Source organism: Felis catus, chromosome B4 (genome assembly GCF_018350175.1).
Source record: "Felis catus isolate Fca126 chromosome B4, F.catus_Fca126_mat1.0, whole genome shotgun sequence".
NCBI classification, from domain to species: Eukaryota; Metazoa; Chordata; class Mammalia; order Carnivora; family Felidae; genus Felis; species Felis catus.
The window spans coordinates 82,631,920-82,659,031 of NC_058374.1; the positions used below are offsets into that span (position 1 = coordinate 82,631,920).

The following is a 27,112-nucleotide window of genomic DNA, read 5'->3' on the forward strand; positions in this document are numbered from 1 at the left end:
CCGAACTTTCCTTCCAACTCAGGCAAATAAGAAACAGAATTGTCTCATTACTCTTCATTTCAGTTCCTCAGGATCAGGGAAATCATGGGAAATGTAATCAATTCCACTGCAGCTGAGGCATCTCCCCTCCCCACTCCCGCCCCCACCGTTTGGGAGCCAGTTTAATTTGCCCTCTATGATAAAGATAACTAACTAAATCTTGGAGATTACTAATAAGAAATAAAGCCTCACTTCCTATTCACACCGTTTTCTCTCTGTCTCTCTCTCTCTCTTCCCTGAAGGCTGGAGAATCCTAACTCTAATTCTCGTATTCTCCAGTTTTTTCTGTAGCGTCTGTCGTTACACTGCACAAAGTAGAGGGCTGAAGACCGCATAGACAGAACCTTTCATTCCACATGGGGTGTTTTGTAAGGACAGCCACGGAAACCCCGAAGAATAAGAAACGTGCTTAGAATATAAAAACTAGGGAAAGCTGACAAACGAACATGTAGGAATTCCAGACAAATCCTGCCAACCCGTCCGAATGGAGTGGAAGTAAATCCTCATCCTCCACAACCCCTCAACCCCAAGTCCCTCTAAAACGGAGTAATTGGCGGTGCGGCTCCGCATGATGTCATACCACAGGCACTCCCATTCCACGTGGGGGAGCGCCGGGGCCTCATCTCTTTAAATGGTACACCACGCCTCCTCTTTCTGACCAATCAAGTGCCGCTCTTTTAGCCTCTTTCCTCCTTTTCCCGCCATCCCAGACTGCCCATCTTGACACTCGGTCTAATCAGGGAGGTCCTGCCTCTCCCGAACCCTAGCGCCTCCCGGCGGAAGAGGGGCAGGGTTTCTGTCTTTTGACTCCGCCTTGGTCTATGCAGCGCCGGCCAACCCGAGCCCTCAGAAAGAAGGGGCGTGGCTTAAATTCCCCTCCCCCAGCCTAGGGGTTACGGTTTGTTGGGGGCAGCTGGTCGCTAGGCTAAGCAACCTTCTCCTGGTCTCTGGGTCGGGCGGGTCCTCCCAGAGGTGGCAACATGGAGCGCTCTCCTGGAGACGGCTCCAGCCCCAGCCCCGCGGATCAGCCCTCTGCTCCCTCCGACCCCCCTGACCAGCCCCCCGCTGCTCACACAAAGCGGGACCTGAGTTCTGGGAACCAACCTGCCGGCCCAGGCGCGGCGGGTGAGGCCCTAGCGCTGCTGACTTCATTCGGGCGGCGGCTGCTTGTGCTCGTGCCGGTGTACCTGGCTGGGGCAGTGGGACTCAGCGTGGGCTTCGTGCTCTTCGGCCTCGCCCTCTACCTGGGCTGGCGCCGGGTCCGCGACGAGAAAGAACGGAGCCTTCGGGCAGCGCGGCAGCTGCTGGACGATGAGGAGCGGCTCACGGCGAAAACACTTTATATGAGCCATCGAGAGCTACCTGCCTGGGTGAGCGAGCACCCTCAGTGCTGCATAGCCCCCCTCATAGCCCCTCGGCTCTAGGGCTCTCCCTCCCTGTCCCTAAAGTCAGCTCCCCACCCTGGGACCATGGGAGGGAGACTCCCCTCTCGCCCCGCTAGCCGGCTGCCTGCTAGGACACGCCACTCTTGGGACCCGGTAGCCACTCTTCCCCCTTTCCCCCTCCTTTCCGCGTGCCCAGATCCTGATCCTTCCACAGAATCAGGACTTCTTCCTCTGCGCTTGGGCAGGAGCAGTTATAACATCTGGGGAGCCTGTCGCAGCCGTGGCTCTCCCTCCTAGCCAAGACGCTTGAGCGTCCCTCGCTTCTGGTGCCACTCGCGCCTTGCTGCTCCCGGACATCCCCGCTGCGGCTCAGAGGGTTCCCTCGTCACTCCAATCTTCCTTGAGACTTTTTTCTTTCGTTTTGTTTTTTTTTTTTTTTTTTTCCTGCCTATTTAAGGCCATAATGTTCTCCCTTTTCCCGCTCTTATCTCCGGGTACCCGCCGGGACTCGACCCCGGGAGCACTGCTCGGGGGAGCCACGGCACCCGGACAGACCCCCGACCCTCGCCTTGCAGCCCCAGGCAGCTGGGCCGCAGCGCAGCGGAGGCGGCTGCGGGACTCAGGGCGGGGGTGCGGGGGAGGGGGGAGGGTAGTCCGACTGACTGCTGCAGTGCCCGCTGCCCACACTTCACCGCCCCTGGCCGGCCCCACCCTTTTCCGGACTGCGCGCTGCGCTTGCTCGGTTGGGACCCGGGCCCTATTTCTGCGCCCCCTCACCCCCCTGCCTGCTCTCAGCCCTCGCCGGGGCAGAGCCCGTTACGCGGCCCCTCCCTGCCCCCGCCTTCCTGCCCCTCCCAGCGGAGGTGCGGTTCTACCGGGGAGAATGGCAGAAGAGCCGAATCAAAGTTGACACTAGACAGATACAGCCATGCTGCGCAGGCCCAGGGCTGGAGAGGGGAAAGGGGGAGAAATGGTCCCAGGGGACTTGTAGCCCAGGCAGCAACTGCTATTCCTCCTACTCCTCATCATGGAAAAGCAGTCTTCTTCCTGAGGCGACTGTCCCTCCTCCTCCGCCAATACAAACCACAGGTGTCCTTCTTTCCCATAAAAGGCACACTAACGAAATAAGAAGAAAAAAACAAAAACGGCCAGCACTTCTGGCCCCTCAAAGAGCCGCTTCCCTCTTCACCTTCTTGGTGTAGAAGAAGCCCCAGTCCAGGGTGAAGTGGGAAGGCTGCAAAACGGAACCAAGACTTCTCTAATCCCAGGGTTTCCTCCTTAAACTCTGATTTGTCAGGACCTCCCCCTCCAGAAAGAATGTTGCCCTTCTCCTCCCTCCCTCTCTGCTCCAGCAGCTGTCTTCATTTCACATCCCCAGCTATCCACAGAGCAACTTTGTGTGGCCCACATCCCGTCAGCGCCCCTTGTCAGAGAGACCTCGGAGCCCGGAAACCCCGTGGAGGGGTGAATCCTCTGAACATCCTAGCACCTCCCGGCCAACCCCTGGGTGTGAGGAGGCCCTGTCACACTTTGGTTTCCTTTCCTCTGTGGGCACACCACCCAGCATCTTAGTAGGAAACCACAGGTGGAGGCTGTGCTCATCCCTACCTCTCCCTTCCCCACCTCTAGGTCAGCTTCCCAGATGTGGAAAAGGCTGAGTGGCTAAACAAGGTGAGCATGATGGTCTTGATTTTTATTTTTCATGAGGAAGGAATGGGGTTCGTTTCTCTTGCCAGACCCTGCCACTCGTCAGGTCTGGCCCCAGTGCTCTCTGCGAGGAGGATTCCGAAGGAACTTGCCTTTAGAAGGAAGATTGGGCTCTCCTGTGACGGGTTCCCTCTCCTTCCAGATTGTGGCCCAGGTCTGGCCTTTCCTGGGCCAGTACATGGAGAAGCTTCTGACTGAAACTGTGGCCCCGGCTGTTCGAGGCTCTAACCCCCATCTGCAAACATTTACATTTACACGAGTGGAACTGGGTGAAAAGGTATGTGTGTAGGAAGGAAAATAACTGGATGGAGGAGATGAGCCAGGGAAGGTGGGTGGCCCAGAAGATACTCCTCCGTTTCCCTCTTCTCTCTCTCAAGAATTCATCTCTCTGCAGCCATTGCGCATCCTAGGAGTCAAGGTTCACCCTGGCCAGAGCAAAGAACAGATCCTCTTGGATTTGAACATCAGGTAACACCACTCACTCTTCTTGCTTCCCCTTCAGCAGGATCCTGATCACTCTGCTTCACTCCCCTCCCCCCATTTCAGCCTAGTGCTAACCCTCTTCGTTCTCTTCCTTATCAACCCCTAGCTATGTAGGTGATGTGCAGATTGATGTGGAAGTGAAGAAATATTTCTGCAAAGCAGGCGTCAAAGGCATGCAGGTGGGGCATGTGTCAGGGGCACCCATAATAGGGAGACTTTGCCCTAAATTTCATTGGATGTGGGGAAGTGGAAAGTTGGAAAAACCAAAGCTGGGGAAGTTTGGGAGGGAAAGAAGTCCTTTTGTAGAGAAATGCTTTGATCTTCTTTTTTTGCCCCAGCTACATGGTGTCTTGCGGGTGATTCTTGAGCCGCTCATCGGGAACCTTCCTATTGTGGGGGCTGTGTCGATGTTCTTTATCCGACGCCCGGTAAGGGAAAACACTGAGCTGAATGGGGAAGCAGGGAAAACAGAGAGGATTGGGAGGGAGAGAGTGGCCAGCTCTGGGGCATCCGGGAGGGAAGGCTGAGGGGTCTGGCAACTGTTGGATGGGTGTGGCCATACCAGCTTGTGCTCTGTGCTGATCTCCCTGCTCTTTCCTTCCAGACCCTAGATATCAACTGGACAGGGATGACCAACCTGCTGGATATCCCAGGACTCAGGTATCAGGGATTTATTGAGCACCTAAGTGTTCCAGCCCTGGGCTGGGGGTTTTCGGGATACCAAGCAGTAAAAGATACAGCTGATATCATCCAGGAGCCTTGATCATCCTAGCTGGAGAGAGAAAACAGATACCCCTGAAAAGTTCCATGCTGTGATTTTCCTCCTGTGGGGGAGCATGCTTGTGGATAGAGAAGGAGGAGGGCTGCAGAGAGCTCAGCAAGAGGAAAGAGAAACAGAAGAGCTGGGACAGCAGTGAAGAGACAGAGCAGTAGGTGGGGCATTAGGGTGGAAGAGTAGCAAAAACGGATTTTGAAGAAAGGATGTCCCTCTAGCGTTAGGTCACTCTCAGTTGTGGAAAAGAAAGCTGGGGTCGGGGGGTGGATATTGGAATTTGGGGCCACGTTCAGCTCCTTTTCTACCCCCCCATCCAGCTCCCTCTCTGACACCATGATCATGGATTCCATTGCTGCCTTCCTTGTGTTGCCCAACCGATTATTGGTGCCCCTCGTGCCTGACCTTCAGGATGTGGCTCAGTTGCGTTCCCCTCTTCCCAGGGTATGGCCTCTCCAACATCAGATAGATCCTTCTTTCAGGAACCTCATGCTGGGTCCTTAGTTTCTTACCATCTGATTCCTATGCCCAGGGCATTATTCGGATTCACCTGCTGGCTGCCCGAGGTCTGGGCTCCAAGGACAAATACGTGAAGGGCCTGATCGAGGGCAAGTCAGACCCCTATGCACTTGTGCGAGTGGGCACCCAGACATTCTGCAGTCGGGTCATCAATGAGGACCTCAACCCCCAGTGGGGAGAGACTTACGAGGTGGGACAGCTGAGGAGTGGGAATTGTGTCAAATGGGGGAGGCCCTGGGAGGCTGTGAGAGAAGATCCTGATTGGATGATCCTCACAGTGTAGCCCATGAGACCCTTAACGCTGTAATGTTCTTCAGGTGATGGTCCATGAGGTCCCAGGGCAGGAGATTGAGGTGGAGGTGTTTGATAAGGATCCAGACAAAGATGACTTTCTGGGCAGGTGAGACTCTGCCTGTGTTAGGATTCTAAAGCCCCAGTGCTACCACGGTTGCAGAAGCAATTATAATCTTTTTCCAGGCCTGGGAATTGTGTATCATTTTCCTTCTTAACACCCTCTTCCTGCCTTCTCTCTCTCTCTCTCTCTCTCTCTCTCTCTCTCTCTCTCTCACACACACACACACACACACACACACACACACACACACACACATCTGCTGAGTACAAGAAGGGAGTCTGAGATTTGCCATTTATTTCTGGGTGGGTGAGTGGAGGGCCAGTGACATGCTATTAATTACAACACATTCTCCTTTTTCCCCCTCCCACTGTCCCCTCCCCACCCCCTCTAGGATGAAGCTGGATGTAGGGAAGGTATTGCAGGCTGGAGTGCTGGATAATGTAAGTTGAGACAAGAGGAAGAGGGAGGGTGGTCTCACCTATTGGGTTGACAATAGTTGCTACACTGGTAGAGAAGAGGTTGGGTAAATATCTGATCTCTGTTATACCTCACTTTCTTCTATCCCTCCAGTGGTTTCCTCTACAAGGTGGGCAAGGCCAAGTTCACTTAAGGCTAGAATGGCTGTCACTTTTGCCATCTGCAGAAAAACTGGAGCAGGTAACCAACCTGGCAAACAGGAAGCTGGCAGGGGAGAAACAGATGACTGGAAATATGGGGAACTGGAGGGCAAGGGTCTGACTACTGACCCCTTCCCTCTAGGTTCTGCAGTGGAATCGAGGAGTCTCCTCCCGACCAGAGCCACCATCAGCTGCCATCTTAGTTGTCTATCTGGACCGGGCCCAGGATCTTCCTGTGAGTGTGGCTTCTGAGGGCAGCTGAACAGGAAACCCTGGATGCAGCATTCCCATACCCTGTCTTGCCCCTGCCAACTGGGCTTCAGAAGCAGCAGCATGTAACACAAGGGTTCCAAGGAGGGGATCAGAGCCACCTCAGGGAAAAGATTCTGATGAGAGCCCAACTTCACTCATGGAGACAAAACCAAAAACACCAACATGGTGACTTTCTAATTCTTCCCCCACAGCTAAAGAAGGGGAACAAGGAACCCAATCCCATGGTACAACTTTCAATTCAGGATATGACCCAGGAGAGCAAGGTGAGGGCCAGGATATCATTGTGGGAGATGGTGTGTGTGTGTGTGTGTGCGCGCGCGCGCACGCCCACGCACGCGTGCCTGGTGGGGTAGGGGAGGATTGTTCTTGAGATGAAGTCTCCCCTTTAGGCTGCCTGTAAAGGCAAAGGTTTTCTGGAGAAACAGGAATGGATACTGCAGCACATAACCTTAATCCCATCCTGTGCGTCTCCAGGCTGTCTACAGCAACAACTGCCCGGTGTGGGAAGAGGCCTTCCGGTTTTTCCTGCAAGACCCTCGAAGCCAGGAGCTTGATGTGCAGGTGAGACGATCACCCCACTGAGCTCCTTCTGAATACCCTATTCTGCCTTCCCAGGTCTGTATCCCCTTCTTCCATCTGCCTTTTGATCACTATTTCAGTCCACCTACATAGACTCTCCACCTCCTTGAAGCACTCCATTCTTCCCCAACTATCTCTCTAGAATCATTCTTTATAACTGAGAATTGTATACTTAAAATGAGTGATTTTATGGCAAGTCATGCCTCAGTGAAATTATTTTTAAAAAAAGAACATACTGAGTACGTAGCCTTTTATTATATTTTTCCTTATTTAGTTTCATTGTAACAAAACAACTTGTACACTTCTAACATTTAAAACTAAGCATCATCTTTCCTTTTCAGTAAAAAAAGAAAATGTGAAAATAAACAGAAGCAAAATTACAATAGAGAATGTCAATTCCAAATAAGATTCTACAGGTTCTAGGGCACCTGGTTGGCTCAGTCAGTTAAGCATCCAGCTCTTGATCTCAACTCAGGTCTTGATCTCAGGCTTGTGAGTTCTGACTGGGTGTGAAGCCTACTTTAAAAAAAAAAAAATCTTACAGGTTCTGTTGATTCTCCCATCAAGTGGCAGGGCTCAAGTCATGATTAGAATTTTATTTTATTTTTTTAATGTTTATTTTGCAAGAGAGTGTGTACTCTTACATGAGCTGGAAAGGGACAGAGAGAGAGAGAATCCGAAGCAGGCTCCACACTGTCAGCACAGAGCCCGACTTGGGGCTCCGTCACAGACTGTGATATCATGACCTTAGCTGAAATCAAGAGTTGGTTGCTTAGCTGACTGAGTCACCCAGGTGCCCCAGGAGAGAATTTTATTTTAAAAGTGTCATCTTAAACTGCAAGAATGTCTGTTAGACATCACAATTAAACATGCCAGAGAAGCCATGTAGACATCTAGAAGCTTAAAGGTCACAGAAAAAAACATGAAACAGTATCTGCCTTCATGAAGTTTACTGGCTAGTTTCACAGACAAGACACACATGTATAAAACCATCCAGAAATTATTAAATATTAACTAATGGGAATAAAGTACCCATAATGTAGTGCTAAGGATAGCCAAAGAAAGGTACGGAGGCTTGAGCAACTAGAGAGATTTTGTGAAGAATTTTAAGTGGGCCCTGAGTGATTAATAGGATTTAAATAGGCAGGGGGAGGAAAAATAAGTAAATAGAGTAAACTAAAAAAAAGTAACAAAAATTTTTAAAAAATAGGGGGAGGAGAATGAGAATTTTTTAGATAATGGGAACAGGATGAGCAAAGGCAGAAGGAACGATGGAGTAGGTGGACTGTTAAGAAATTTGGCTAGAGTGGGACAAAAGGTGATTGGCACAGAGCAAATGAAGCTGGTGGCAGGTTACAATTTCCCCAATAGGTCTTTTTCCTAATCTCTTCACTACATCCCCTCTTCCTGTGCCTCTAGGTGAAGGATGACTCCAGGGCCTTGACTTTAGGGGCACTGACCCTGCCTCTGGGTCGCCTGCTGACTGCCCCTGAACTCACCTTGGACCAGTGGTTCCAGCTCAGCAGCTCTGGCCCAAACTCCAGGCTCTACATGAAATTGGTTATGAGGGTATGGAGACAGAGGAAGCACTGAGGGTGGTGAAGGGCCTTGTAGATTCCTTGGTATTAAGAGTAAGGAAAGGGAGTCCTCTAATATGTGTGGAAGCACCTATCAGGCACACAAAAGTGTTTGTTGACCTAACTGGGGAAGAAATAGTGTGTGAGTAGGAAGAATGTGGAGGGAACCTTCTAGAGATGAGCCCAGCCAAAGCAGAAACCTGTTTTCTCGGTCAGAGCCTCTGCTCTGCCCCCCCACCCCCACATACCTTGCTTGCAGGTGGTCAGCTGCACTTCTTTGATTTGACAACTACACTACCTTTCCCAGATCTTGTACTTGGATTCATCAGAAGTGCACTTTCCCACCGTGCCTGGAACACCTGGTGCTTGGGACCCGGACAGTGAGAGCTCCCAGGCAGGCAGCAGTGTGGATGCCCCACCTCGACCTTGTCATACTACTCCTGATAGTCACTTCGGGACTGAGGTGAGTCTATATCTAGAAAGGACTAGGGTTGGTTGCCTAAGTGTGCAAAGCCTGTTTTTCAGGGCTGGTTTTGTCAGGTTTATCTCTCACAGCCATCTGGTGCCTCTGTCTGTCCCTTTTGCAGAATGTGCTTCGGATCCATGTATTAGAGGCCCAGGACCTGATTGCCAAAGACCGTTTCTTGGGGGGATTGGTAAAGGGCAAGTCAGACCCCTATGTGAAACTAAAGCTGGCAGGACGAAGCTTCCGGAGCCGTGTTGTTCGGGAAGATCTCAATCCCCGCTGGAATGAGGTTTTTGAGGTCAGAATTGAGCAGCTGGGACTCCTCTGAGTCCCTTCCCCTTCTTCCCTCTAGCTCTGAGAGAGCCCCAGGGTCAGAAAGCCCTCTGGGATTCAGGTGATTGAGGGGGAGGTTCCTAGTCATTTGGGAGAAAAAAGGAAAGAATCCCCTTTGCACTATTCTCTCCCACTAGGTGATTGTCACATCAATTCCAGGCCAAGAGCTAGACATTGAAGTTTTTGACAAGGACCTGGACAAGGATGACTTTCTGGGCAGGTGAGAGGATGGGAGTCTGGTGGCGAAGACAGGCTGGGCCTCTGTAGGCCACGGAAGTCTGGCTCTGGGGAGACAGAGTCATGGCTCTGACCGTTGGCCTCTTGTTTAAATCCTTCTCCTCTACAGGAGTAAAGTGAGTCTCACTGCAGTCCTAAACACTGGCTTCTTTGATGAGGTGAGCAAGAAATTAGAATCAATAATCCTTCCTGATCTTGACCCATGTCTCACTCTTCTAATCCCTCTGTCCCCACATCCTCAAGCCTTAACCCTGCCTACTTCCTCAGTGGCTGACTCTGGAGGACGTGCCATCTGGCCGCCTGCACTTGCGTCTGGAGCGTCTGACCCCCCGGCCCACTGCTGCGGAGTTAGAGGAGGTAGGGAATGGACTCCAGATGGGTCAAGGCGAACTCTTGTGTCAGCTTCCGAGGTGTATGCCAGGCCCCAGTATGTCAGTCACCACTCCCCAAGCCGAGTGTGTCTTCCCACAGGTGCTGCAGGTGAACAGTTTGATCCAGACGCAGAAGAGTGCAGAACTGGCAGCGGCCCTGCTGTCCGTTTATCTGGAGCGGGCGGAGGACCTGCCGGTGAGATCTGCTCCCCACGCCCCATAGCTCCCTGGCCCTTGCTCCGCCTCCCTCAGGTTTGGATGCCCCTGGTGTATTTGGAATAGTAAATTCCAAATTCCTCTTTCCCAGGGTGGCGCTGGGGTGGGAAGAATGGTCTGTTTGAGGCCAGGAGGGTGGTGGCTGTCAAGTAATAATGGGGACCTGGTCACTGGCTGTGGATGGAATTTGTGAGGGGAGCAGGGGATCTGCCTAACGAGTCTAAATTTAAGACTGTATTTAACACAATATTCTGTCTCTTAGCTCCGAAAAGGTACCAAGCCTCCCAGTCCTTATGCTACTCTCACTGTGGGAGATACTTCTCACAAGACGAAGGTATTAGAAAATGCCTCAGGGCTGTCTGGGAGGGATGAGAGATGCAGAGGAGAGAGTTCCAACCACTGACCGTAACCCTTCATCTCCACCAGACTATTTCCCAAACTTCAGCCCCTGTCTGGGATGAGAGTGCCTCCTTTCTCATCAGGAAACCAAACACTGAGAGCCTGGAGTTGCAGGTACTATAAATTCATTCTGTGAACGTTCTGCCATCACGGGCTGGGCACTGAACCAGGCGCAGGGCGTTCAGAGATAAAAGATCTAGTTCTTATCTTTATGGAGCTCACGCTCTCTTTTGGAAGAAAAATAACCACGGAAAACTTCCAGACTGACAACTGCTGACGAAAAGGCACTGTGGGGAAAAAAGGAGGGCTTTCATGTCAGACTAGGGGAAAAGGCAAAGGCAATAAGAGAGGCATCCTTAGACGACCTCTGAGCTTAAGGGTAAACAAACCCTGACCAAGAAGAGAAGGAAAAGTCTTCAGGCTGAGAAGAGAAGGAGCAGAAAGAAGGCAAATTACAGATCAGAGAGGCAGACAGAAGCAAGATCACAGGGGCTCTTGAATATTATGCTAAGAATCTGGATTTATCTAAAGGCACAGGGAAACAGTTGAGGGAGTGAGGGGAGGGGAGGGGAGGGGTGGGGCAGCCTGGATGGCTGAGCATCTAACTTCGGCTCAGGTCATTATCTCACAATGGTTTGTGAGTTCCAGCCCCACATCGGGCTTGCTACTGACAGCTCAGAGCCCACTTCAGATCCTCTGTCCCCCTCGCTCTCTGCCCCTGCCCCACTCGTGCACTCTATCAAAATTAAACATATAAATAAATAAATGAGTGAGTGAGGGGTGACACACCCAGATTTGCACTTTACAGAGATCATGCTGATAGCAGGATAAAGAATGGACTAAAGGAAGATGATGCTGGAGGCAGGGAAATCAGTTAACAGTCTATTAGAGTAATAAACAAGAAATGACCAAGCTTGGATGGTATTTGGTGGTGGTTAATTTGACATGGGGGGAGATGGAACAAGGAACAGTCGAGATGCTAACTCGTGGGTTCTTAGCATGGGGTAGCTGGACAGAGAAGGGTGCCATTGCCAACACAGGGAATGCCCAAAGCAGGAGTTTGAGTTTTTTGAAAATGTTTATTTATTTTTGAGAGAGGGGGGGGGCAGGGGACAGAGAGAGAGGGAGAGAAGAGAATACCAAGCAGGCTCCATGCTGTCAGTGCAGAGCCCAACAGGGGGCTTGATCCCACAAACCCTGAGATCATGACCTGAGCCTAAATCAAGAGTCTGATGCTTAACTGACTGAGTCACCCGGGCACCACCAAAGCAGAAGTTTTTGAATTTGAGATCTCCGAGACCATGCAAGGGGAAAGAGCCATCCAGAAGGCACATCTATGGCCCACTATGGTGTTCCTCCCCCTCCCTCTTGTTTGAACATCATGAATAAGCACCGTGCAGCAACTGTAGCCGTGGGTATGAGGAGCATTCTTAGGGATGTAGGGTGAAAAGACCAAGGATGGACACATTGAGCATGGCAGCAGTGAAAGGGCAGGCAGAGGAAGAAGCGCCCTTCAAAGGGCCTGCAGTGTGGCCAGGGCAGTGGGGTGCTCACCAGGAAAGAAAGGGTTAAGGAAATCAAAAGAAGAATGTATGAAAAGATAAGAAGTAGCCAAATGTTACTAAAAAACAAAATTAGGGGCACCTGGGTGGCTCAGTCTTGGTTTCGGCTCAGGTCATGATATCATGTTTTATGGGTTTGAGCCCCACATCAGGCTCTATACTGACAGCACAGAGCCTGCGTGGGATTCTCTCTCTTCCTCTGCACCCCCCGCCCCACCAACTCACGTGCTTGTGTGCATTCCCGCACTCTCTCTCTCTCAAAATAAATTAAAATAAATATAATAAAAAATTAGATGACCAAAAACTATTGACTTTGAAAATGAGGTCACTGATTATTGGAGCAACTTCAATGGCATGAAGAGTGAAGGGTGAGCAAAAGTAAAGAGGTATGGGAGTGGGGAGAGGGAGGTAATATAGGGGTGCCCTTCCCCTTCTGAAGTGTGAAGAGTCAGATACTTTCTAAAGTTGATAAAACAATAAGAGAGTTATATGAACAGAAACCAATAGAACTTAATGGAACTATCAACAACACAAGCAAAGATAGAGAAGAGATGCAAATGAGCTCAATTCTTGACCTTGCATTGCAGGTCAGTAGACACCAAAGCTGACAAATCACAATAAAGTGATATATAGGCATATTAGCTAGAATTATGCTAGAACTAAGAAAACAGAAAGGGTTTACAGGTAGTTACTTAGGAATAAGGAAATGGGGTTGGAAGGGCAGGAAACATTTAATTCCATTTTTACTGTTCTTTTTCTCCACCTATGCAGCTATTATAGCCCTTGGGCATAATTTGTGAATGCCTGGGAAGTACAGATAGCATGGTCCACTCTGGTTAGGAAAGGAAGGGAAGCGGGACCAGCAACATGGCTTCTCTGTCACAAAGGGGAGTCTCTCTCCGAAACCACCCAAGTGTCCAAGCGTTTGGAACTAGAACACCAGGGTTAAATCATTGACCTCTTGACTCCACAGGTTCGGGGCGAGGGGAGTGGTGCACTGGGCTCACTTTCCCTGCCCCTCTCGGAGCTACTTGTGACTGACCAGCTCTGCTTGGACCGTTGGTTTACACTTAACAACGGACAAGGGCAGGTGCTGCTGAGAGCACAGCTGGGGGTGAGTGCCAGGAGATGACGGGCCAAGGGAGGATGGAAACCGAGGGCCACGCCCTCATAGCGAGGGAGTTGAGCGCGAGTCTGCCCTGCTCACGGCCTTCTTGCCTACCTAGATCCTGGTGTCCCAGCACTCAGGAGTGGAAGCGCACAGCCACAGCTACAGCCACAGCTCCTCATCTCTGAGTGAAGAACCAGAGCTCTGGGGGGGGCTGCCTCACATCACTTCCTCAGCCCCAGAGCTCCGGCAGCGCTTAACACATGGTGACAGGTAAGGGCTTTGGACAGAAAGATGGGGTGCAGTCAGGAATACAAAGGGTAAGCCACAGGCTCCCGAAGTACTACCTTCTTCCAGCACTATTTCCATCTCTCCATAGTCCTGTTGAGGCTCCAGCAGGGCCCCTGGGCCAGGTGAAACTGACGGTCTGGTATTACAGTGAAGAACGGAAGCTGGTCAGCATCGTGCACAGTTGCCGGTGAGACCCTATGCTCCGGGTTCCCACCCTCCCTCCCCCCACCTTGGACTGCCTTCTACCTTCATCTCCCTGTTGCAGGGCCCTTCGACAAAATGGACGGGATCCCCCGGACCCCTACGTGTCACTGTTGCTACTGCCAGACAAGAACCGGGGCACCAAGAGAAAGACCTCACAGAAGAAGAGGACCCTAAATCCCGAATTCAGTGAGCGGTCAGTCAGGCATTCAGGGGGAGATGGCAGGCTTGGGAAGGAACCCCTGCCCCTAAGACCCAGTCCCTCCCCAGGTTTGAGTGGGAACTGCCCCTGGATGAGGCCTTGCGGCGAAAGCTGGATGTCTCTGTGAAGTCTAATTCCTCCTTCATGTCAAGAGAGCGTGAGCTGCTGGGGAAGGTAAGAGGGTGAGGACAAGCAAGGCAAAGGTAAGACTTAGAAGCTGCTGGTAATGAGGCTATAGCCCCTCAGGGACTTAGGAAGGAAGCACTGAAGGTAACAGTACTATACAGGTGGTCTGCATAGTACCAGACCGCCACACTGCACTGGTTTGGACCAGGAATATGTGATGATGGGATGTGGTCTTTGGAGATGTCAAAATAACACCTTGCTCCTACCATCATCCACACAGGTGCAGCTGGACCTTGCAGAGATAGACCTTTCCCAGGGAGCAGCCCAGTGGTGAGTATCGGATAGGTGGGGAACGGGCCTGGATATTTAAGAGAAATCCCAATCATAGGAAGGGAGAAAAGAATGCATTCTGAGGTGGGAACTGTTGATTCGCTGAAGTATAGGAGCACTTGGGTCATGTTTCATTTATAAAAGGACACAGGTCACCTTTCTACCTGAGCTTCCTCTGCGTGTTCCCTCAGGTATGACCTCATGGATGACAAGGACAAGGGCAGTTCCTAGGAGCCAAGGATTACCAGCCTGACTACTGTCTCCTTGCCTTGCCTCTTGCTGCATCACCTCAATGTGATGAGCCTACAGCTAGGGCCCAAGGGCAGAGCCTGTGCCCCTCACCCTCTCACCTCCCAGGCCCATGCCAGGGCCTTTGCCTGACCAAAGAGGAGGACCACAGGTTACCCTTTACTGCATGGCCTCAGGCAGAGACCTGAGCTGGCTATTTCCTGCTCTGCCTGCACATTCTTCTCCTTCCCTCCCAACTCCTCAGGGCCTTCTGTACCTGTGCCTGGCCACTGGCAGCACCTGCAGTGGCATCAGCTTATGCCAAATATAGCTTTTGGAAAGACCTTTTTTTCTTTAATTGGATGCTCACCTTCTTCCCCACCATGAACAGTCAGGGAGGGTAAACACATAGGTGGGAAGGTGGACAGGCTAAACACTCAAGTCAAGAGTCTCTTGGACTATTGCATGTAGTAAATGTACAGCAACCCAGGCCCACAGGGCCGGTTCTGTCCCCACTTTTCCTCAAGTCTGTCCTGCAAATTACACCTGCTGTGATGACTAGGGCAGTCTCTTCACTCACTTTGGGAATGAGAACACTTAGATCCTATCCAAGCCTTCAAGTAGTGGATATCAATCTTGGAACCTCTAGCTGGTGCTGTGCAGAGGAACTCGGAGGACTCGGGCCAGCAGGGCCAATGTTTTGCCCAGGTGCCTAGGCTGTTAACTCACTGACGAGAACTGAATCTCTTGGTTTTGCACCAACTCTGCCAATCCACTGTATCTTACATTAAACATTATACTCAAACCAGCTGTGGCTCTTTTCCTTAAGGACAGGGAATCCAGCTTCTGTCACTATTTGCAGATGACATGACATTCTATTTAGGAAACCTTAAAGACCACCAAAAAACTTAGAACTCAAAATTCAGTAAAGTTGTAGAATACAAAATCAACATACAAAAATCTGTTGCATTTCTAATCAGGTACATTAAAACAATCCCATTTACAGTGGTTTCAAAGAGTGAAAGACCCAAAAATAAATTTAACCAAGGAAGTGAAAGACCTGTACACTGAAAACTATAACACTTTAGGAAAGGAACTAAAGACAGATAAAAGACATGCTATGTTCATGGACTGGAAGTATTGTTAAAATGTCCACACTACCCAAAACAATATAAAGTCAGTGCAATCCCTATCAAAAATCCAATGGCATCTTTCACAGAAATAATCCTAAAATCTGTATGGAACCACAAAAGTCCCCGAACAGCCAAAGCAATCTTGAGAAGGAAGAACAAAGCTAGAGGCACCATACTTCTTGATCTCAAAGTATATTGTAAAGATATAGTAAAGAAAACAGTAAGGTATTGGCATAAAAAACAGGTCAACACAACAGAGAGCCCAGAAATAAACCCACACATACAGGTTTCCTCTGCTATCTGAAGGTAGAACATTCGTGTGAAATCTTTCCTAATCTGAAATAATGTAAAGTAAAAAATTAATTCCCATTAATTTATATGGAGAAATTCTTTGAGAATTCCCAGACCCCAAAAATACTCTCTTCTAGGCTTCTCTGACCCTTGAGGGCACATCTTGCAAACAGATGCACAAAATAAATTGAAATAATGCACAGACGCTTATAGTTCAAAGCTATGGCCATTTGATGCTGAGTACAGTTCCCAGGGAAGAAGCTTGGTTCTCCCTGCTTGGGATGCCCACTCCCCCTATAATGGCTCACTGCAAAACAAAAGCTGAACACAATTTTTGCTTTTCACTTTTTCATAAAAGCAAAAAATCCCCTTTGTAATTCTTTTGGTTAGTGAAAGATACTAATATAGGTATTTCTTTAAAGTGGCCTAAGGGTGCCTGGATGGCTCAGTCGGTTGAGTGTCTGATTTTAAGTTTATTTTTATTTATTTTGAGGAAGAGATAGCAAATACACCTCTGTAGGGGCAGAGTGAGAGGGAGAGAGAGAATTCCAAGCAGGTTCCACACTGTCAGCACAGAGCCCGATGTAGGGCTCAATCTCACAAACCGTGAGATCGTGACCTGAGCCAAAATCAAGAGTGGGACGCTTAACCTACTGAGTCATCCAGGTGCCCCTTGACTCTTGATTTCAGGTCAGGTCATGATTCCAGGGTCATGGGACTGAACGCCACTTTGGGATCCTCGCTGAGCGTGGAGGCTGCTTAAGATTCTCTCCGGGGCACCTGTGTGGCTCAGTTGGCTCTTGATTTGTCATGATTTCACAGTTCATGAGTTCAAGGCCCGCATCAGGCTCTATGCTGACTGCAGAGCCTGCTTGGGATTCTCTCCCTCTCTGTCCCTCCCCTGCCCGTGCTCTCTCTCAAAAAAAAAAAAAAAAATTTAATGGATTAAACACTTAGATATAAGACCTGAAATCATAAAAACTAGAAAAAAATATAAGCGATAAGCAACTTGACATAGATCTTGGCAACGTTGTTTTTGAATATGACACCCAAAAGCAAAGGCAACAAAAGCAAAAATAATCATCTACATCAAACTTAAAAGCTCCTGCAAAGCAAAAGAAACCAACAAAATGAAAAGGTAAACTACTGAATGGCAAAAGTATTTGCAAATTCGTATATCTGATAAGGGGTTAATATCAAAATATATATATAAAAAAAAAACTTTTACAAAACTCCATAGCAAAAAAAACAAACCAAACAAAAAACCAAACAAATCCAATTAAAAAATGGGCAGCTCTGAAAAGACATTTTTCCAAAGATGACATACAGATGGCCAACAAGTATCTGAAAAGATGTTCAAGATCACTAATCACCAGGGAAATGCAAATCTAAACCACAATCACCTTACACCTGTTGGAGTGGTTATTATCAAAAAGAGGTAATAAGTGTTGGTGAGAAGAGGGAACCCTTGTATACTGTTGGTAGAATATAAATTGGTGCAACCACTAGGGAAAACAGCAATGGAGGATCCTCAAAAAATTAAAAACAGAACTGCCATGTGATCCAACAATTTCACTTCTGGGTATATATCTAAAGGAAATCAAATGATTATCTCAAAAAGATACCTATCAGCTGAGAATCTAGCTGGGGGCTCTGGAGCCAGTGGGTGCCTGGGGCCAGCGGAGGAGGAGGAAGCTGAGGAGGTTGGGGTGACTGCTTAGGTGACATCTGATGAAATTAGTGAATAAGCAAATCAGCTATGTCTTACACTCCGGGGGTTGGTGGTGACCCTGCCCTACTGGCCCAGTGTATCTCTTCCAATATCCAGAAGATCACACAATGTTGCAACAGAAGCAGCAGTATACTACCCAACTTGCCAAAGAGACCGGTAAGTACATTAAAGAGTTTGGATCCCTGCCCACCACCCCCAGCGAACAGCATCAAAGGAAAATGCAGAAAGATCCCTTAATGGCTCAATTCACTACATCACTGACAAACTTTCAAAAGGTCCAGAGGGAAGCTGCTGAGAAAGAGAAAGAGTTTGTTGCTCAAGTAAGAGCCAGTTCTAGAGTATCTGGTGGTTTTCCTGAGGACAGCTCAAAGGACAGGAATCTTGTATCCTGGGAAAGCAAGCTCAACCTCAGGTGCAGGTGCAGAATGAAAATATTACAGATGATGACCTCTGCCTTATTCATGAGAGAGAATCTTCTATTAGGCAACTTGAAGCTGATATTATGGATATTAATGAAATATTTAAAGATTTGGGAATGATGATTCACGAGCAAGGAGATGTAATAGCATAGAAGCCAACGTGGAAAACGCGGAGGTGCACGTTCAGCAAGCAAGCCAGCAGCTGTCAAGAGCAGCAGAATATCAGCGCAAATCCAGAAAAACCCCTCATCATTTTTATCATTGTCATCTGACTTGTAATTCTCGGTCTCATCGTATGGAGAATGAAAGGCTGAATTATAAAGGAGCACACTGTTGCACTACATTCTCAAATTATGTACGAAATTTCCTTTAATCATGGTTTATTACTATTATTATTTTAAAGCTACTGCATAAAGGATGGCTCCCATACTTTGTTAAGTTTTTCTCAGTATCACTGCTGGCATAACTTCTGTGCTTTTCAATCTAGTAACTCTGAGGTTTTGTCCACAATGTATATGCTTTGCATTTATAATTTATTTGCCCTGGTGACTTAGCTTTTGGAATCAGTAAATTTAAAGGTAGGTGTGTGTGTGTGTGTGTGTGTGTGTGTGTGTGTGTGTGTTGTGTGCATCTGTCTCTGTCACAGAGTGACATGCACCCAGATTTGTGTGACTTCAATAAAAAATCTCAAATTTAATTTTGATATGGGCCAGCAGAGGAAATATTCTCAATAACTTAAAGTTAACCCTCCTGTTTGTGGTGTTTTGTTTCGTTTTCTGGTTCATAACAGCACAAATTATCTATTTAACTTTTATTGTTGGTTTTCTCTTAAGACCCTTGTTCAGTCTAAATGAAATCAGTGAGTAATTTCCTACAATATCTCATCCTCCTGATGTATATACACTAAGCATTTGCTGTAGATTGCCTAGTAAAACACTAAGGATAATTGTTTTTGCATAGGACCTGTTTAAGTCTGATGTTTACTGGGGTATGTGTAGTCACTATAAATGTTTAATGTAATTTGGAGGAAGAGTATGAAAAATCAGTTCATACTATGTTAGAAATCTGGAGATCCAACTTGTTATTCTGCTGTGTACTTTCACAGCTATTAGGATGGAAAATTAATTACCTTCCCTGAAATCCTTCAGAATTATGGCTACATGTGTATCCTTGGGTCAGAATTACTTTTGGGGAGCAACTTTCCCAGAATTTTTGTGTTTTTTTTTTAATTTTTTTAACGTTTATTTATTTTTGAGACAGAGAGAGACAGAGCATGAACAGGGGAGGGGCAGAGAGAGAGGGAGACACAGAATCTGAAACAGGCTCCAGGCTCTGAGCTGTCAGCACAGAGCCCGACGCAGGGCTGGAACTCACGAACTGTGAGATCATGACCTGAGCCGAAGTCGGACGCTTAACCGACTGAGCCACCCAGGTGCCCCACCACTTGCCTTTTTAAATCAATGTTGTTTTTGATGCACTAATCTGAATACTGTAAAGAAGATTGTCTTAGTTTATAGTTTGTATTTTATAACAATGTTCTTATATAGCAGTTTGATAGTGAAGTCAGTGTTTTACATGGCAAGCTATGAGACTCCAAATGGGAACAAATAAAATATTAAGTAAAGCGTGTCTTTGCAACCAAAATAAAGATGATTTTAAAAGTGAAAAAAAAAAGATACCTGCACCCCTATAGTCCCTGCATCATTACTGACAACAGCCAAGACAAGAAAACAACCTATATGACCACTGAAGAATGAATGGATAAAAAAATGTAGCACATGTGCATGGCATGTGTGTGTATACACACACTATGGAATATTATTCAGCCATTAAAAGAAGGAAATCTTACCATTTATATCAATATGGATAGACCTCAGGGGCATAATGCTAAGTCAAATGAGTCAAATACTAAGTGATCATACTTATATATGGAATCTAGTATACTAATAATACTAAAAAGAGCTCATAGATAAAGAGAACAAACTTATCAGTGACTGCCAGAGGTGGGGGTTGGGGGATGGGAGAAATGGGTTAGGGTGGTCAAAAGATAGAAACTTTCAGTTAAAAACTAAGTCCTGGGGGGGTGGGTTTCTGGGTGGCTCAGTTGGTTGAACGTCCGACTTTGGCTCAGGTCATGATCTCATGGTCTGTGAGTTCGAGCCCCACGTCGGGCTCTGTACTGACAGCTCAGAGCCTGGAGCCTGCCTTGGATTCTGTCTCTCCCTCTCTCTCTGCCCCTCCCCCGCTCATGTCCTGTCTCTCTCTCTCTCTCTGTCAAAAATAAATAAACATTAAAAAATATTTTTTAATAGAAAAAAAAAAACTAAGTCCTGGGGATGTAATGTAGAGCACGGTGATGACAGTTAATAATACTGTATCATATATTTGAAAGTTGCTAAGAGAAGAGATCTTAAAAGTTCTCATCACAAGGAAAAAACCTTTTTTGTAATAATGTAAGGTGATGGATGTTAACTAGACTTACTCTATAATTTTTTTAATGTTTTTATTTATTTTTGAGAGAGGGAGAAAGAGTGGTAGAGAGGCAGAGAGAGAGAGAGAGAGAGAGAGAGAGAGAGAGAGAGAGAGAGAGAGAGATGCAGAATCTGAAGCAGGCTCCAGGCTCTGAGCTGTCAGCACAGAGCCCAATGTGGAGCTCGAACTCGTGAAATGCAAGATCACAGCCTGAGCCAAAGTTGGAAGTTTAATTGACTGAGCCACCCAGGTGCCCCAAGACTTACTTTATTATTCTGAGATGTATACAACTATTGAAACATTATGTTGTATACCTGACACTAATTTAATGTCATATATCAATGTTAATGTTTTTAAGTAAAACAGGAAAAAATGAAAGTTAAAAATTTTAAAAAGGCTTTCAATTTATGAACCATGCCAGTTTAAGGAGTGGTCAGAACGTAGTGTGGTTGTAGCCACCAAGAAAGTTGGTTCTGTTGGAGCATGTGGGTGGCTCAGACAGTTAAGTATCCGACTTTGGTTCAGGTTGTAATCTTATGGTTTGTAAGTTCGAGCCCCGCGTCAGGCTCTGTGCTGACAGCTTGGAGCACAGAGCCTACTTTGGATTCTGTGTCTCCCTCTTTCTCTGCTCCTCCCTCGCTCATGCTTGCTCTCTCTCTCTTCCCCTCAGAAATAAAATAAACATTGAAAAATTTTAAAACAAAACAAAAAAGAATGTTGGTTTTGTTGAGGGTGGTCAAGGAACCTGTGTGAAGTAGCTACTGTTGAGTTTCCAATCAAGTCTATTACCCATCTATTGTCTGCTGACCATTATGATCTCATGGGCTCTCCAGGGAAAGGAGTCCTAAAGCCAGTGAACCTGGAAGCTCCGTGCTACAGCATGGGCTCAAAGTGTGTCTTAGTAGCAGGGTTAGCCATATCCAAAAAGGCTTCAGGCCTACCTGAGGGCAGCAAAATGAGAAATATTTTACAACCATTCAGATATGTTCACTTTTAACTCTTCCTCTTTTGGGACGCTTCCTAGAATGCAAGCTGTAGAAGCTGTACCCCATCTGTTTCAAAAAAAATTTTTTTTAATGTTTATTTTTGAGAGGGACAGAGACAGAGACAGAGACAGAGAGAGAGTGAGGAAGGGAAAGGGAAAGAGGGAGACACAGAATCTGAAGCAGGCTCTAGGCTCTGAGCTGTCAACACAGAGCCCGATGCAGGGCTCGAACTCACAAACCATGAGATCATGACCTGAGCCGAAGTCAGATGCTTAACCGACTAAGCCACCCAGGTGCCCCCCATCTGTTCTAAGTACCACATGAAAGGAGAGTGAAGTGGACGAACAGTGAATTACTGAAAACAGGGTCAGTGGACTAGGAACTTGGAGATTTCATAACTGCATTTGGAGTGGGGGTGCTTTATCATCTTCTCTGGAAGAATATAAACCTTAGGAGGCTGTCTGTCCACTAGGAGGAGAGGAAAGGCTCAGGGGGCAATAAAAAAGCATTTATAAACTCAGTTCCACAAGGAGTTGTCAATTTCACCTTATTAGCAAAAGCTGAATTTAAGTTTCATGCCATCTGCTAACTCAGCTCCTATTTTTTCAATAACTCTTTTGTACTTGCTGCTGGTTCTTCTGCCATCTCTGTTTCCTTCCCATCAACCTAAGAGGATTCTCAAGCCTTGGTCATGAGCCAGAGGTCTCAGTTGCCCTCCCCCCGACCCAGAAACTTAAGGAAGGAAACCCAAAGAACACAGGGCAGAGGAAATTACATGTCTAAAGTTTCTGGTCTACAGATGGACTTGACAGATACATTTAGAACTTATCTTCCTAAAGCAGCAGAATATACCTTCTTCTCGAGTGCACATGGAACATTCTCCAAGACAGACCACATACTGGGTCACAAAGCATCCCTCAATAAATATAAAAGAATTGAGATAATATCTTGTACACTTTCAGACCACAATGCTATGAAACTTGAAATCAACCACAGGAAAAATTTGGAAAACCTCCAAATACATGGAGGTTAAAGAACATCCTACTAAAGAATGAATGGGTCAACCAGGCAATTAACAAAGAAAGATGAAGTTAACAAATATATGGAAACAAATGAAAAGTATAACAATCCAAACCCTTTGGGATGCAGCAAAGGCAGTCCTAAGAGGAAAATACATTGCAATCCAGGCCTATCTCAAGAAACAAGAAAAATCCCAAATACAAAATCTAACAGCACACCTAAAGGAACTAGAAGCAGAACAGCAAAAACCCCCAAAGCCAGCAGAAGAGAAATAATAAAGATCAGAGCAGAAATAAACAATATAGAATCTAAAAAACAGTAGAACAGATTAATGAAACTAAAAGTTAGTTTTTGAAAATATAAACAAAATTGATAAACTTCTAGCCAGGCTTCTCAAAAAGAAAAGAGAGAGGACCCAAATAGATAAAATCATGAATGAAAATGGATTTATTAAAACCAATCCCTCAGAAATACAAGCAATTATCAGGGAATACTATGAAAAATTATATGCCAACACACTGGACAACCCTCGAAGAAATGGACAAATTCCTAAACACCCACACACTACCAAAACTCAAACATGAAGAAATAGAAAATTTGAGCAGACTCATAACTAGTGAAGAAATTGAATCAGTTATCAAAAATCTCCCAACAAATAAGAGTCCTGGACCAGATGGCTTCCCTGGGGAATTCTACCAGACATTTAAAGCAGAGTTAATACCTATCCTTCTCAAGCTGTTCCAAAAAATAGAAATGGAATGAAAACTTCCGGACTCATTCTACGAAGCCAGCATTACTTTGATTCCCAAATCAGACAGAGGCCCGACAAAAAAGGAGAACTACAGGCCAATATCCCCGATGAGCGTGGATGCAAAAATCCTCAACAAGACACTAGCAAATCGAATTCAACAGCATATGAAAAGAATTATTCACCATGATCAAGTGGGATTCATTCCTGGGCTGCAGGGCTGGTTCAATATTTGCAAATCAATCAATGTGATACATCACATTAACAAAAGAAAGGATAAGAACCATATGATCCTGTCAATAGATGCAGAAAAAGCATTTGACAAAATACAGCATCCTTTCTTAATAAAAACCCTCAAGAAAGTCAGGATAGAAGGAACATACTTAAACATCATAAAAGCCACATATAAAAAGCCCATAGCTAATATCATCTTCATGGGGAAAAACTGAGAGCTTCCCCCTGAGATCAGGAACACGACAGGGATGTCCATTCTCACCACTGTTGTTTAACATAGTGATGGAAGTCCTAGTATCAGCAATCAGACAATAAAACAAAATAAAAGGCATAAAAATTTGCAGAGAAGAAGTCAAACTTTCACTTTTCGCAGATGACATGATACTCTACATGGAAAACCCAACAGATTCTACCAAAAGTCTGCTAGAACTGATACACGAATTCAGCAAAGTCGCAGGGTACAAAATCAATGTACAGAAATCAGTTGCATTTTTATACACCAATAATGAAGCAACAGAAAGAGAAATAAAGAAACCGATCCCATTTACAATTGCACCAAGAACCATAAAATACCTAGGAATAAACCTAACCAAAGATGTAAAAGATCTGTACACTGAAAACTATAGAAAGATTATGAAGGAAATTGAAGAAGACACAAAGAAATGGAAAAACATTCCGTGCTCATGGACTGGAAGCATAAATATTGTTAAAATGCCAATACTATCTGAAGCAATCTACACATTCAATTCAATCCCAATCAAAATTGTACCGGCATTCTTCTTGGGGTGCCTGGGTGGCTCAGTTGGTTGAGCGTCCAACTTCGGCTCAGGTCATGATCTCGTGGTTGACAAGTTCAGGCCCCACCTTGGGCTCTGTGCTGACATCTCGGAGCCTGGATCCTGCTTCAGATTCTGTGTCTCTTTCTCTCTGTCCCTCCCCCGCTCATGCTCTGTTTCTATCTCAAAAATAAAATAAAACATTTTAAAAAATTGCACCGGCATTCTTCTCAAAGCTAGAACAAACAATCCTAAAATTTGTATGGAACCACAAAAATCCCCGAATAGCCAAAGTAATACTAAAGAAGAAAACCAAAGTGGGAGGCATCACAAGCCCAGACTTCAGCCTCTACTACAAAGCTATAATCATCAAGACAGTATGGTATTAGCACAAAAACAGACACATAGTCTAATGGAATAGAATAGAGGCTCCAGAATTGGACCCACAAATGTATGGCCAACTAATCTTTGACTAAGCAGGAAAGGATATCCAATGGAATAAAGACAGTCTCTTTAGCAAATGGTGCTGGGAGAACTGGACAGCAACATGCAGAAGAATGAAACTAGACCACTTTCTTGCACCATACACAAAAATAAACTCAAAATGGATGAAAGACCTCAATGTGAGACAGGAAACCATCAAAACCCTAGAGAAGAAAGCAGGCAACAACCTCTTTGATCTCAGCCACAGCAATTTCTTACTCAACACATCTCCAAAGGCAAGGGAATTAAAAGCAAAAATGAACTATTGGGACCTCATCAAGATAAAAAACTTCTGCACTGCAAAGGAAATAATCAACAAAACTAAAAGGCAACTGACGGAATGGGAGAAGATATTTGCAAATGACATATCGGATAAAGGGCTATTATCCAAAATCTATAAAGAACTCACCAAACTCCACACCTGAAAAACAAATAATCCAGTGAAGAAATGGGCAGAAGACATGACTAGACACTTTTGCAAAGAAGACATCCAGATGGCCAACAGACAACATGAAATGATGCTCAATGTCACTCATCATCAGGGAAATACAAATCAAAGCCACACTGAGATACCACCTCACACTAGTCAGAATGGCTAAAATGAACAAATCAGGAAACTATAGATGCTGGCGAGGATGTGGAGAAAAGGGAACCCTCTTGCACTATTGGTGGGAATGCAAACTGGTGCAGCCACTCTGGAAAAGTGTGGAGGTAACTCAAAAAATTAAAAATAGAACTACCCTATGACCCAGCAATGGCACTGCTAGCAATTTACCCAAGGGATACAGGAGTGCTGATGCACAGGAGCACATGTACCCCAATGTTTATAGCAATGCTTTCAACAATAGCCAAATTATGGAAAGAGCCTAAATGTCCATCAACTGATGAATGGATGAAGAAGATGTGGTTTATATATAGAATATAGAATTCTATATATATAGAATACTACTTGGCAATGAGAAAGAATGAAATCTTGTCATTTGCAGCAACGTAGATGGAACTGGAAGGTATTATGCTAAGTGAAATAAGTCAGTCAGAGAAAGACAGATATCATATGTTTTCACTCATATGTGGATCCTGAGAAACTTAACAGAAGACCATGGCGGAAGGGGAGGGGGGAAAAAAGTTACAAACAGAGAGGGAGGGAGGCAAACCATGAGAGACTCTTAAAAACTGAGAACAAACTGAGGGTTGATGGGGGGTGGGAGGGAGGGGAGGGTGGGTGATGGGCATTGAGGAGGGCACTTGTTGGGATGAGCACTGGGTGTTGCATGGAAGCCCATTTGACAATAAATTACATCAAAATAATAATAAATAAAGTCTCTGGTCTAGTTGTTCAATACTGGGCATATGGCCCAAGGCCCGCTGTTCTAGCTGGCTTCAGATAATATAAACAGGGATCTTGCACTGTGTGATTTGAAGAAGCACTCTTGACCTAGTTCATCACTTCAAGTAATTACATTTCCAGAAAACTAGAGGACATGGCACAAATTCTCCCATCCCTGAAAGGTCCCTAATCTTTCCTAACCTTTTCCAGTTCAGGATATATAAGGGAGGTATTGATTTACATATTAAATGCAAGATGAGACATAATTCAGTACATTGTTGTACTTAATATATAAGAAGATGGAACAAATTAAGGGTCATTAATCACAAGAAGTAAATAAATGCACATCTGTTATTTCTCAAACAGCTGGTCTTGGCTACTAACACATACAAGATGCCTGTCTCTTCCAGAGAAAGGCAGATACAACTACAAATGGGTACACTGTCACGGATGTTTGCAAATACTACTGTCTTGAAATGTGCCTTTACTGGCCCAAAGTGCCGTAGTTAACTGGGTGTGGCAATACAGTTGCCTACCCAACAGCCATTTGCCCCTTACCCACATACAGAATCCCAGAGAATTCCTGGTGGCAGTGTGCCAGCCTTAGGGAATTAATCATGATCCTCTTTGTTGTATACTCTCTCCCAGCCTCCCCTGTAACTTGAGGTGGCTCTGTGTGACCCCAGATCTGGTCAATAAGATGTGGGGACTGGAGTGTCAACAGAAGAAAGCCTTCATTGCCTCCTTCCTTTCTGGTTGGGTCACTGTTGGAAGGATGTGATGCCTGAAGCTGCAAGAGCCTTCTTTAAGACCACGAGCTGACTAACACAAGGAGGAAAAGCTAACATGATTACAGGAATATATATTTTATAAATTAAGGTCATGTGGTACATACATACAGTGAAATATTACGTAGCCATTAAAAAAAAGGAACTCTTGGGGCATCTGAATGGCTCATTGGGTTGAGTGTCTGACTCAGGTCTTGATCTCAGGGTTGTGAGTTCAAGCCCTGCATTGGGCTCTGCACTGGTTGTGGAGCCTACTTAAAGATAAGTAAATACAGTCAGGCTCTGTTCTGACAGCTCAAAGCCTGGAACCTTGTTCAGATTCTGGGT

The 27,112-nt window shown here is 46.2% G+C and overlaps 1 protein-coding gene and 1 pseudogene across 1 annotated transcript; both read left to right on the forward strand.

Annotated features, from left to right (window-relative positions):
• The first annotated feature begins 900 nt into the window (after positions 1 to 900).
• On the forward strand, positions 901 to 15,184 carry ESYT1 (extended synaptotagmin 1). Its single transcript, XM_003988877.5, has 31 exons — positions 901 to 1,409; positions 3,054 to 3,095; positions 3,274 to 3,408; positions 3,526 to 3,599; positions 3,721 to 3,793; positions 3,953 to 4,042; positions 4,219 to 4,274; positions 4,707 to 4,830; positions 4,919 to 5,095; positions 5,223 to 5,305; positions 5,652 to 5,700; positions 5,831 to 5,917; positions 6,020 to 6,112; positions 6,342 to 6,413; positions 6,625 to 6,711; positions 8,149 to 8,298; positions 8,614 to 8,769; positions 8,894 to 9,070; positions 9,243 to 9,325; positions 9,452 to 9,500; positions 9,610 to 9,699; positions 9,814 to 9,909; positions 10,192 to 10,263; positions 10,356 to 10,442; positions 12,864 to 13,004; positions 13,117 to 13,271; positions 13,378 to 13,476; positions 13,555 to 13,686; positions 13,761 to 13,866; positions 14,099 to 14,148; positions 14,340 to 15,184. The coding sequence occupies exons 1-31, from the start codon at positions 1,020 to 1,022 to the stop codon at positions 14,377 to 14,379; spliced, it is 3,315 nt and encodes a 1,104-aa protein (XP_003988926.1). The 5' UTR covers positions 901 to 1,019; the 3' UTR covers positions 14,380 to 15,184.
• A 1,952-nt stretch (positions 15,185 to 17,136) lies between these two features.
• Positions 17,137 to 18,265, forward strand: LOC102901771 (annotated as a pseudogene).
• The last annotated feature ends 8,847 nt before the right edge of the window (positions 18,266 to 27,112 follow it).